General features: G+C 43.6%; 1 protein-coding gene across 3 annotated transcripts in view; it reads left to right on the top strand.

Annotated features, from left to right (window-relative positions):
- The first annotated feature begins 437 nt into the window (after positions 1–437).
- BUD13 (BUD13 homolog) overlaps positions 438–13,122 on the top strand; it is a 28,019-nt gene continuing 15,334 nt past the window's right edge. Inside the window, exons 1-4 of one of the 3 annotated variants that reach the window (XM_055273237.2) lie at positions 438–676; positions 3,271–3,364; positions 8,678–8,762; positions 10,866–11,615. In XM_055273237.2, the coding sequence (XP_055129212.1) occupies positions 534–676; positions 3,271–3,364; positions 8,678–8,762; positions 10,866–11,615 (1,072 nt within the window). In that variant the 5' untranslated portion in view covers positions 438–533. The remainder of the gene's footprint in view (positions 677–3,270; positions 3,365–8,677; positions 8,763–10,865; positions 11,616–13,122) is intronic. The other 2 variants (XM_063635542.1, XM_055273238.2) reach the window with 2 other exon arrangements.

The raw sequence follows: 13,122 nt of genomic DNA, 5'->3' as shown, positions 1-13,122 counted from the left end.
CGATGACCATGTGTCCAACACCGCTCTGCGCACTTCACACAGTAGTGTCATCTCAGCCCGTGACCATTCCGAGTTAGGTGCCAGGATTCTCCCCGTTTTGTGATAACTTGCCCGAGGTCGTACAGCTAGCCAGCTATGGAACCAGTATTCAAACTCGGCTACGCTGCAGCCCGTGGCCCTCCACTTTCTTGCCCGTGCTCTGGAGTGTAGGCAGCCGCTGGGGGGGGGGTCGTTTGGGTCAGGTTGTGGCCTCATAGAACAGCGCTTGCTGCGGTTGGATGGATGGGTGGGTGGGTGAATGAAGAGAAGAAACCTGGTGGCGTCGTCCCAGGGCTGTGGAGCGCCCCGAAGGTGTGCACATCCCTGGCTAGCCTGCGAGCGCGTCCCGGGTGGCCGCACCTGCCACCCCCGCGGTTCTCAGCACTCTCCGCCACTTCCGGCCGTGGCCCCGCCTCCTCGGGCGGCTGGCGGCCGTTACGCGTTGAGGAATTTTGTCTCCAGCGCCGACCCGTCTCTCTGCCCTCGCCGCTGCCATGGCGGCAGCTCCGCCGCTTTCCAAGGCCGAGTATCTGAAGCGTTACTTGTCCGGGGCAGATGCCGGCGTCGACCGGGGATCTGAGTCCGGTCGCAAGCGTCGCAAAAAGCGGCCGAAGCCTGGCGGGGCCGGCGGCAAGGGGTGAGTTGGTATCGGCCGGGGCGGGGCCTGCGACGACTCGCCACCCCTTCCCAACTCCGCCCTCGTCCGCCCGGCGGTTCCTTTCCTCTTGGCGGGTCTCCTGGCTTCTCCGCCGACCCCTGCTCATGCCCAGGGCCCCACTCACATCGCTTGAGGCCCCCCGCGTTGCCTCTGCCGCCCCGCTTACATCTCCAGCCTCTGAGCAGTAGCGTCAGTGCGTTAAAGCCGGGGTGTAACTTTGATTACTCTTTTCCCGCCTTGGTAGACTTCCGTCCTCTCCCATAGAGAATGAATATTGTGCCTCGAGAATAATGGAGCGGATTCAAAGCCTCTGTACTTGGATCTTTAGGGCCCGGTACCTGCCTGTGGGGATTCCCAGATCCCAAGGACTTGGTTCTGAATCAGAGACCTTTGATCACCTCCTGTTACTCTTAGTAATAGTCCTACTAACGAGAGAAGCTAACATTTATATAGTTATACTTTTCTTGCCAGGCACCATTATAAGAAATTTAAACATATATATTTATTTAAGCCTCACAACACTACCATGAAGTGGGTGTTATTTTCATATGGGACAACTTTGTGGCCCAGTGTAGTGGGCCCTACCAAATCGTTTTCCACCCAGAACCACAGAATGTGACCTTCAGAAATAGGGTCTTTGGAGATGTAATCAGTTAAGATGAGGTCATACTTGATTAAGGTGGGTGCCAAATCCAAGATGACTGTTTTCCTTTTAAAAAGAGGGAAGTATGGATACAGACACAGCAACAAAGGAAAAACGACCATGTCTAGATTGGATTGGATTTATGTTGCCAAAAGCCAAGGTAGGCCTGGGGCTACCAGAAGCTGGGAGAGGCAAGGAAAGATTCTCCCCTAGAGACTTTCCAGGGAGGATGGCCTTGCAGACACCTGGATTTCAGATTGCTAGCTTCCAGAACTATGAGAGAGTTTCTGTTGTTTTATGCCACGCAATTTGTGGGACTTTGTTACAGTAACCCTAAGGCACTAAGATACCCAGTGAAGTCACATTGTTCTAAAGGACTAGTCCATGTTCTTCTCTGGTTTGGTGCTTGCCTGATTATTGTCTTTGTCTTTCTGCTTCGCTGACTTGTGTGGATCCTTTGGAAGCAGTGCCATGTGATGAAAGTAGCTTGAGTGTTGGAGCAGCACTGGTCAGAGTTCGAATCCTAGCTGTGCCACTTTATAGGCTGTGTACCCTTGGGCAAGTTGTTTCATCTCACTGAGCTGCAGTTTCCTTATCTTTTAAGATGAGAATAATGCTGAATAATAATGGTTTTATTAAGTGGTGGTTGTGGTTAGAGGGATTGCATTAAGTGACCCTGGCCTTTTGAATAACTTCACATCATGGCAGTCGTTGTTATTATTTGGGCTCAACTATAGTTTATCCATGTAACAAACATTTATTGAATATTTCGTATTCCAGTTACTGTAGGGTGTTGAGGATGCCTCTCTGCACAAAAAAAACATAGTCCCTATTCTTGTGGAGCTTATAGTTTAATGGGAATACAGGCTTTAAGCAACTAATTACACAACTAATTGATATATTTTCTTTATGATAAATGCAATGAAAGTATTCCAAGGGTTTTTAACAAGGGTTCTTAGTCTTGAGTGAGTGTGAGATGCTGAGGGAATCAGGGGAAGCAGTCAAGAAAAGTTTGCCAAAGGAAGTTAAATTTGTGTTAGGACCTGAAGAATGAGGAAGAGTTTCCTGGAATGAGAAAGAATTTCCTGGCACTTTGGGAGGCCAAGGCGGGTGGATTGCTTGCATATAGGATTTGAGACCAGTCTGGGCAACATGGTGAAACCCTGTTTCTACAAAAAATACAAAAAAGTAGTCAGGCACAGTGGCACATGCCTGTAGTCCCAGCTACTTGGGAGACTGAGTAGGGAGAATAACTTAACCCTGGGAAGTCAAGGCTGCAGGGAGCCACGATGGTGTCCCTGCACTCCAGCCTGGGCAACAGTGTGAGATCCTGTCTCAAAAAAGAAAAAGATTGGGGCCGGGCGCGGTGGCTCATGCCTATAATCCCAGCACTTTGGGAGGCTGAGGCAGGCGGATCACGAGGGCAGGAGATGGAGATCATCCTGGCTAACACGGTGAAACCCCGTCTCTACTAAAAATACAAAAAATAAGCCAGGCGTGGCGGGCGCCTGTAGTCCCAGCTACTCCGGAGGCTGAGGCAGGAGAATGGCATGAACCCGGGAGGCAGAGCTTGCAGTGAGCTGAGATTGCACCACTGCACTCCAGCCTGGGCAACAGAGTGAGACTCCGTCTCAAAAAAAAAAAAAAAAAAAAAGAAAAAGACTGAAAAGAGTAGATCAGGCAGAGGGAAGGAACTGCATATGTGAAAACTGATGTGATAGGAACTTGGCTCCTTTCTAAGCACCAAAGGATGACCAGGGAGGTGTTCAACCAAGGAAGTAGCAGTAGGAGATGAAGTTGACCTTGTAGACAAAGACTGGACCATGCAGGATCCTGTAGGATTTTGAACTTTATTTTAAAACCAACAGATAAGTGTTTTTATGCTGGTATCCTAGAATGACTCTTTTTTGATCTTCTTATTCTCATTTAGAATGCGGATTGTGGATGACGATGTGAGCTGGACAGCTATCTCCACAACCAAACTAGAAAAGGAGGAAGAGGAAGATGATGGAGATTTGCCTGTGGTATGTATCTTTGGGGATGTCAGGATTTTGAAATGAAGCAGGCTTCTCAATTTCTTTTTTCTTTTTTTTTTTTTTTGAGGCGGAGTCTCGCTTTCTTGCCCAGGCTGGAGTGCAGTGGCGTGATCTCCGCTCACTGCAAGCTCCACCTCCTAGGTTCACGCCATTCTCCTGCCTCAGCCTCCTGAGTAGCTGGGACCACAGGTGCCCGCCACCACGCCTGGCTAATTTTTTGTATTTTTAGTAGAGACGGGGTTTCACCGAGTTAGACCAGGATGGTCTCGATCTCCTGACCTTGTGATCTGCCTGCCTCGGCCTTCCAAAGTGCTGGGATTACAGGCGTGAGCCACGGCGCCCGGCCTTTTTTTTGTTTTTTTTGAGATGGAGTCTTGCTCTGTCACCCAGGCTGGAGTGCAGTGGCGCAATCTTGACTCACTGCAAGCTCCGCCTCCTGGGTTCAGGTGGTTCTCCTGCCTCAGCTTCCTGAGTAGCTGGGATTACAGGCACCTGCCATCATGTCCAGCTAATGTTTTTTTTTTTTTTTTGTATTTTTGTAGAGATGGGGTTTCACCATGTTGGCCAGGCTGCTCTTGAACTCCTGATCTCAGGTGATCCGCCCGCCTTGGCCTCCCAAAGTACTGGGATTACAGGCGTGAGCCACTGCGCCAGGCCAAGCTTCTCAATTTATTTTTCGAGCTCAGGGTAGATTTGTAGGGGTGTTAGTTGAGAACAGAAAAGAGGTGACAGTTTCCAAAGAGCTGTTTAAAATAGTTTTCTTTGCTGATGCCTATACACCAACTTCTCTCTTTATGGAGGGCCCATCAGCCTAGAAATGAGATAGATCACAGAGAGAGGACTTCTCAACATCCGTGATAGTAATGATGAGACTTAGCTGTGGTTCATTTTGTTGGAATCTTCCTTAAAAACAATGCTGAGGTTCAATTATAGGGAACTTTTTATTTGCTCCTTTTTTTCATTGATTTAACTAAGCTTTCAAATTGTATATTCTTGCCTAAGTACTGGAGATATGTAGATTAATAGAACATAGCTGTATTTTAGAGTTTATACCCTAGAATGAAAAACTGAATTTCAAATAAATTTCTACAGTATGGTAAATATTGGGGATGTTTCACATACGTACCAAGTACCATTAGAGCCCAGGGAGGTAGCATACTTTGTATTCTGTTGGGAGATATCTTGAAAGATGTAAGTATTGAGTTTTGAAGGGTAAGTAAGAGCCAGGTGGACAAAATCATAGGCAAATGACCACCCAGTGGTTCATGAAACCATTGCTGAGAATTTCTGAGAAACAAAGTGGAAAGGAGAGCTGTTGATAGGCTCAATTCCACTAAAGGTGGTAAAGATGGATTCCATTCCAGATGAGTATTTAATATTAATTCCCAGCAAAATTCTTTTTTTTTTTTTTTTTTTGAGATGGAGTCTCACCATGTCACCCAGGCTTGAGTGCAATGGTGCAATCTCGGCTCACTGCAAGCTCCGCCTCCTGGGTTCACACCATTCTCCTGCCCCAGCCTCCCGAGTAGCTGGGACTACAGGCGCCTGCCACCACGCCTGGCTAATTTTTTTTTTTTTTTTTTTTGTATTTTTAATAGAGACAGGGTTTTATCATGTTAGCCAGGATGGTCTCGATCTCCTGACCTCATGATCCGCCCGCCTCGGCCTCCTAAAGTGCTAGGATTACATGCGTGAGCCACTGCACCCGGCCAATTCCCAGCAAAATTCTAAAATAGATTATTTAAAAGAGGGCTTGCTAGTAATTAGAAGGGAAATAGTGATCTTAGGGAGCCAATTTAGTTTTGGTCAGAAGAAATAAATATTAACAATATTTGTTGTTATTTTTTAATTTTATAAAAGCAATGCATATTTATTACAGAATATTTGGGAATTAAAAAAAGTTTAAAGTTTTTAAAAGAATAACCACTTATATTGTGACCATCCAAAGATAACTGCTAATATTTGGATGCATATCTCTTCAGGTTTTTCTGTTTAGAGATTATACGTGCTTGTATATTATTTTTTTTTTTTTTTTTTTTTTTTGAGATGGAGTCTTGCTCTGTCACCCAGGCTGGAGTGCAGTGGCGCAATCTCGGCTCACTGCAAGCTCCGCCTCCCGGGTTCACGCCATTCTCCTGCCTCAGCCTCTCCGAGTAGCTGGGACTACAGGCGCCCGCCACCACGCCCAGCTAATTTTTTTTTTTTGTATTTTTTAGTAGAGACGGGGTTTCACCGTGGTCTCGATCTCCTGACCTGGTGATCCGCCTGCCTCGGCCTCCCAAAGTGCTGGGATTACAAGCGTGAGCCACCGCGCCCGGCCTGTATATTATTTTTTTGAACATAATTGGGATCATACTGTGCATATGGTTTTGGAGTCTACTCTTCTGCTAAATAATATGTTGTGGATACTTTGGTAAGACCTTAAAATATTCTTTGAGTGTATGATTTTTAATGGTTATGTAGTAGTTCAATATATATATATATATATTATCTGTTCTATTACTGGATACATGGATTGTTTCCACTTATAAAATATCATACATCATTGTACATAAATCATTTGTAGACATCAGTTTATTTCTTTATTCCCATAAAATGAAATGAATGGATCAAAGGGTATGGTTCTTTTTAGTTATATTCCCATGTTGCTTTCCAAAAGGTGCTACCAATTTACACTCCCACTAGAGGTGATGACAATGCCAGTTTGCCTGCGTCGTCAATATTAGGGCACTACTATTATTATTATTATTATTATTTTTGAGACAGGGTCTTGCTGTGTTGCCCAGGCTGAAATACAGTGGTGTGATCATGGCCTATTGTAGCCTCTACCTTCCAGGTGCAAGCAATCCTCCTACCTTAGCCCTGCAAGTAGCTGGTACCACAGGTGCGCACCTCCATGCCTGGCTAATTTTGTGTATTTTTTGTAGAGATGAGGTCTCTGTGTTGCCCAGTCTGGTCTTGACCTCCTAGGCTCAAGTGATCCTCCCGCCTAGGCCTCCTAAAGTGTTGGGATTACAGGCGTTAGCCACATGCCCCGCCAATATTAAAGGATTATTAACAAAACAAAACGAATAGCAAACCTATGCCGATTTAGCAAGTGAGTAATGGTGTCCAGTTTCTTGCTTTTTTTTTTTTTTTTTTGATAGAGTCTCGCTGTCTTGCCCAGGCTGGAGTGCAGTGGCACGATCTCGGCTCACTGCAAGCTCTGCCTCCCAGGTTCACGCCATTCTCCTGCCTCAGCCTCCCGAGTAGCTGGGACTACAGGCACCTGCCACCATGCCTGGCTAATTTTTTGTATTTTTAGTAGAGATGAGGTTTCACTGTGTTAGCCAGAATAATCTTGATCTCCTGACCTCATGATCCGCCTGCCTTGGCCTCCCAAAGTGCTGGGATTACAGACGTGAGCCACTGCGCCTGGCCCAGTTTCTTTGAACACTAGTGAAATGAATCATTTTTTATATGTTCATTAGGCTTATGTTGTGGGTATATTTCATCATTTGCCTTTTCACTTAGTTCATAATTGTTTTTATTCTTTATTTTTTTTGAGACAGATTCTCACACTGTCACCAACGCTGGAGTGCAGTGGCTCAATCTTGGCTCACTGCAGCCTCTGCCTCCCAGGTTCGAGTGAACCTCCTGCCTCAGCCTCCTGAATAGCTGGGAGTACAGGCGTCTGCCACCATGCCCAGCTAATTTTTGTGTTTTTGGTAGAGACGGGGTTTTGCCTTGTTGCCCAGGCTGGTCATGAACTCCTGGGCTCAAGCGATCCACCTGCCTCAGCCTCCCAAAGTGCTGGGATTACAGGAATGAGCCACTGCACCTGGCCATTTTCTTTTATAATACTGTCTTGTTTTTATGATGGCCCAAAAACCTAAACAAAGGAGGCTTTGGTGCCACTGCTCTCTGCATTTGTTAAAACAGATCTTGATTACTAAATTCATTTTTGTAACTTCAAGATCACCACCACCACCAGTAATAATGGCAAAACGATTATGATGATTACGATAGCAGTGGCAGCACAGGAATAACTAATAGGTGTAACTTATTGAGCATTTATCATGTACCAAGCATGGCTAAGCTTACGTGAATTATCTCATTTAATCCTTATAGCAATCCTTTGAATCCCACTTTTACAAATGAGGAAATTGAGGCTTAGAATAATTTACCAAAGGTTACGCAAATGCTAAGTGGCAGAGCTGGGGTTTAGATCTTGATTCATCTTGCCCGAAACCTGTGCTTTTAATGCTCAGTGAGAAATCTCAAAACTGGGTTATATGAAGAAAGATGGTAGGATTTTGGGAGAAGTAGAGGGCTATTATGACCTAGATTTAAATTCCAGTTCTGCCACTTGTTAGCTTGTGACATTGAGAAAGTTACTTAACTTCTCTGAATCAGTTTGCTATTCAGTAGTGTGGAGCCTTTCTTTGCAGGGTTATTGTGAGAATCGAGTTAGATTATATGAGCAAACCACAAAACACAGTACCTTGCACGTAGTTGCTACCCTGTAATTAGAGTTTATTATGCCAGCAATCTTTGAAAGTTTGTCATGTGGAAAGGGGATCACTTGCATCAGAGATCAGAACTAGAATGAATTCAAAGCGAGAAGTTATAGGAAGGTAGATACGGGACCGGTAAAACTAAGAACTTTCTAACATTTTTGAAAAATGCAGTGGACTCTGTTGTAAGATAATGAGTCCCTTGTCAGAAAGGGATTGGGTGAGTGACCACTTATTAGGAATACTGTAGAGAAATTTCTGATTTGTTCAGAAGTTTAGAAGATATGAAATATGGTTTTAGCTCTTAAAGATTAATGATTGTGTGTACATCTCAGTGGCTCTTTTTGGTTGTATTCAAGAAAACCTATCACTGTGACTACCTACAAGAAGGGTTTCATAGAAACTCAGAGTCCTTGATTAGTGCTAGGCATGATGGTGGTGGGGGGGCACCCATGTTTTCACTGTTAACGTAGAAGTAAAAGTGTAAAAGGAATTTAGTTATTAGTTGACAAGTGGCTGTTATGTACCTAGCAGGTTAATAAAAAGGTTTGTAATGAAAAAAATTAACCTTTGCAGGGAAATTGATTATTAGAGAAGGATCTACAATTAAACCAATACAGTGACAATCAGATGTTTATGGAGCAAACATAACTGAAGACCCCTACTTATTTCTTCATGACCATTTTGGATATGTGTGTGCCCTTGTGTTAGGAATCGGAATGGTTGTAACTTCAGGTTCTTGAGACAGTGCTTCTTGGCTGGATCCTGTGGATTTCCTAAGCGTAGGAAATCTTTACTGTCACAGGTGGCAGAGTTTGTGGATGAGCGGCCGGAAGAGGTAAAGCAGATGGAGGCCTTTCGTTCCAGTGCCAAATGGAAGCTTCTGGGAGGTGAGTTCCAACAATAGATAAATCTAAATTTCCATTCGTAGGGGAGGTCTTTTTTCCTTTTCTGTACTTTTCTTTAGAGGAATGCATAGTTTGTTTTAGCATGTCATTGATCCTGAAAAATAAAGCAGGAAAAAGGAAGTTGGGCTTCTTCAGAGGTAGTAAGACATAGGAACTTAGAGACCAGATATTCTTCTTTCTCTTATATTTTGGCATTAGGGTTACTGAGGTCGGTGACTAATTTGGAGGCCTTTGAGCACGCATTCCTCTTTGACTCAGAATAGGAGAGCACTTGGTGTTTAGGCAAGACTTTGGGAGGAGTTTACAAGAAATAGGAACAGAATTTAGGGACTTTAGCTACCACTATCCTCTTCCACAATGAAGCAACTCATTTCTGGGGGGTCAAGGACCAGTGTTTTTTGCTCTGTTTGTGTTAGTAAATTTCTCTCTTCTTTCCTTAAATATTGGTATTTTATAGTGCATTACCTTCCACTTGCCCACTTTAGACTCTTCCTAAGCTAATATTCATAATTTAACTCTCTTTTAAAAAATTTGAGTCCTTGAGAATTGGATAAAAAGCATTTGTTTGTCACATCTGTTTGAGCATAGACTAGTCTTATTTGCCATGATATTGCCCTATCTAGCACAAGGAGCTACCTTTAATAAATATTTGTAGAATTGTTTAATTGCTAGTAGGTATTTGATTTTTGTAGCCTAATCAGAATTCTTTTCCAAAGAGAATCTTTTGATCTCCATATCTGTTTGTCTAGGAAGACACACAGACACACACACACACACAGTGCCTTTTCTTGTGTATCTGAATGTTTAGAAAGTCAGTCACACACACAGACACACACACTCTCACATTTACACTCACTCACTCTTTTCTTCTGCCTTGCTTTCACTCCCCCATCCCAATTTGTTACTGGAAGTACGTTTACCAATCTCTGACCTTTGCTTCCTTCAGATTTACTGTTAGGCCCCCCACAGACATCATACTTTTCTCTGTGGAGTGGATTCCAATCAGATAGGCCTGTTCCCCAAAGTAAAGGAGTTGACTTGGTTTAATTCATCCATTTAGCAAGTATTCATTGGTTCCCACCCAGCTTTTATTTGTATTTGGGCTATGGAGCTCAATGACAAGAAATAGAGGTAGAGGAAGAACTGGATTTTGAAACTGTTCCAGTTGCTATAGATATTTCATTCTGTGGTGCCTTTGAAAATGGAAGGTCTCAAACTATGTATTTTAACTTTAAAGATTTACATATTTTAAAGATTGCACATGGACTCTGAAGTCAAATAGAGCTGGATTTAAATATTCCTCTACCACTTATTAGCAATATGACTTTGGCAAGTTAATCTTTCTGAGTATCAACTTCCTCATCTATAAAATGAAATGACAATATTTATGTCCTAGGCTTGTTGTGAGAATTGAATCAGGTAATCTCTATGAAACATTGGCATACAGTAGGTGATTGGTAATTACTTGCTCCTTTCTTTTTTATGGTGATTTTTCCCCTCTCTAAGAAAGAGCACAGTGAAATGGATTAAATAGTTAACAGCATTTTATTTTGATATTCACCATTTTAGTCATTTTACCTTTTGAAAGAAGAGTGAGTACAAACTATAAAGTATCTAGGCAAAATATCAGTAGGAGCCACTAGCTGGGAACTCTGCACAAATGAGGTTTTAGAAAGAACACTGGATTGGGAGTTAGAAGACTTGGATTCTAGCCTGTGTCTTCATCTTAGGAGCTGTGACCTTAGGTAAGAAATCGCTCAGCTCCTCAGCTGAAAACAAAGGCTCTGGCCTCTGTTTTCATGCTGTAATACAAGGGTACCTGCCCTGCTTACCTTAAAGGGTATAATATGAAAAATGTGCTGAAAATGCTTTGCAAATTTATGACTTGGTAAGTGGAGGGGTTATTCTTAAGATATTAATGAGTAGTGGTTTGCTGCCCCTAAGCAAGAAAACTGTGCAGGCCTTTTGGGCTTTCTAAGCAGTTCTGAGGTATGTGCTGCTGGAGCATCTTTTGAAACTGGGTGTGGGGGTGGACAGAGGGACAGAGCATTTGTGGGAATCTGACTCTTTGTTATTTGTGTTTAGGCCACAATGAAGACCTACCCTCAAACAGACATTTTCGTCATGATACCCCGGATTCGTCTCCTAGGAGAGTCCGTCATGGTACCCCGGATCCACCTCCTAGGAGAGTCCGTCATGATACCCCGGATTCATCTCCTAGGAGGGCCCGTCATGACACCCCGGATTCATCTCCTAGGAGGGCCCATCATGACACCCCAGATCCTTCTCCCCTCAGAGGGGCTCGTCATGACTCAGACACATCTCCTACCAGGAGGATCCGTCATGACTCCTCAGACACTTCACCCCCAAGGAGGGCCTGTCATAATTCTCCAGATCCTTCTCCCCCAAGGAGGCCTCAGCATAATTCTTCAGGTGCATCTCCTAGGAGAGTCCGTCATGATTCACCAGATCCCTCTCCTCCTAGGCGAGCCCGTCATGATTCCTCAGATATCTCTTCCCCCAGAAGGGTCCATAACAACTCCCCTGACACATCTAGGAGGACTCTTGGCTCTTCAGACACACAGCAACTCAGAAGGGCCCATCATGAGTCCTCTGATTTGGCTCCTAGTGTCACTCATTCCCTGCCCAGAACCAAAAGTGGTAAAGCCCCAGAAAGAGCCTCTAGCAAGACTTCTCCACATTGGAAGGAGTCAGGAGCCTCCCATTCGTCCCTCCCAAAGAACAGCAAACATGAGTATGACCCTGACATCTCTCCTCCGCGAAAAAAGCAAGCAAAATCCCATTTTGGAGACAAGAAGCAGCTTGATTCCAAAGGTGAGCATGTGACTGTTCATGAGAGGGATGTATGTATCCCTGGGAGCTTTCTTTTGGCCGTTTACTTGATTTATTAGGTATAAGAATGGAATTTCTTTGGGAAAGTTTTGAAAAGTGAGAGGCTGGGTTTGGGAGAGTTGAACAATTATGGTGGCAGGGAGGAAGGTTTTCATATATCTTTTTAAGTACTCGCTCCACCCCATACAAAAGTACAATTTATTTGTTGCAGAAGCTTTGGAATGTACAGAAGTATATAAAGATAAAATGTGACACAAAGTCTGTCATTCAGAGGCAATTATTGTTAGTGTTGTAGCCAGGGTCATCTTAAGTCTTTTTTGGTTTGCATTTTTTATATAGTTGAGCTGTGGCTATGTTGAACATTTGTATTGCATGTGCAATCTTGCCTGCTCTCCTTTCTTAACATAGTCTTCCTCAGGCCATAAAAACATCTTTATGTTAATGTTTCATTACATAAATTTAACCATTTTCCTAATAATGTTTGTGGTTATTTCTAAGTTTTTTTCTTCTGTAATTCTATAATGAACATCCTTGTACATAAACTGTTGTCCTCATTTTGGATTATTTCCTTATCTACTTCTAGATAGATTCCTGGAAATTCAACTACTTCTATATAGGTTTCCTAGAAAGCTGAGAAGTTGATGTACTGGGTCAGAAGATGTGGGCGTTTTAAAGACTGTCGATACATATTGCAGAATGCTCTTTGGGAGGTGACTTGTGATGCTTATACAGTTGCTAGAACTTAGGCCTGTGCAGTGAAATTTTTTACTCCCTCTTTTGTTCCTAGGAACTATTTTAATTTTAAAATTAAAGTATTTGTTATCCTTTAGTCCAAGGATATCAGAATATATTCTAGGTATTTCTGACTTTTGCCACACTATGGAGAGCTGACTACAAGTTATTTTGTCTTTCCATGGGTGGGGTTACTGACATAGAGGAGTGTGTGGAGATCTTACACACCAGTTACAGTCAGTGGTCACTTGGGAATAGAATGCCATATTCTACCTGTTGGTCTTAAAAGTTGTTTCTGACTTTGCTCTTCTCCTGTGCCATCCATACTTATGTTTAGGTTAATGATAATTCTTCATAGGAAAACTAAATAAATATTGTACATTAGCTTGGTAAGTTATTTTTTTTGATTCTTCCAAGGGGATTAAAGAACTCTTTGGCCAGGCATGGTGGCTCAAGCCTGTAATCCCAGCACTTTGGAGGCCAAGGCGGGTGAATCACTTCAGGTCAGGAGTTCAAGACCAGCCTGGCCAACATGGCGAAACCCCATCTCTACTAGAAACACAAAAATTAGGCCGGGCGTGGTGGCTCACACTTGTAATCCCAGCACTTTGGGAGGCCGAGGCGGGCGGATCATGAGGTCAGGAGATCGAGACCACGGTGAAACCCCGTCTCTACTAAAAATACAAAAAAAATTAGCCGGGCGTGGTGGCGGGCGCCTGTGGTCCCAGCTACTCGCAGAGGCTGAGGCGGGAGAATG

The sequence above is a fragment of the Symphalangus syndactylus genome, chromosome 3 (genome assembly GCF_028878055.3).
Source record: "Symphalangus syndactylus isolate Jambi chromosome 3, NHGRI_mSymSyn1-v2.1_pri, whole genome shotgun sequence".
In the NCBI taxonomy this organism is placed as follows: domain Eukaryota; kingdom Metazoa; phylum Chordata; class Mammalia; order Primates; family Hylobatidae; genus Symphalangus; species Symphalangus syndactylus.
The sequence above is the reverse complement of the archived record's forward strand: the minus strand, read 5'-3'. Positions and strand labels throughout refer to the sequence as shown.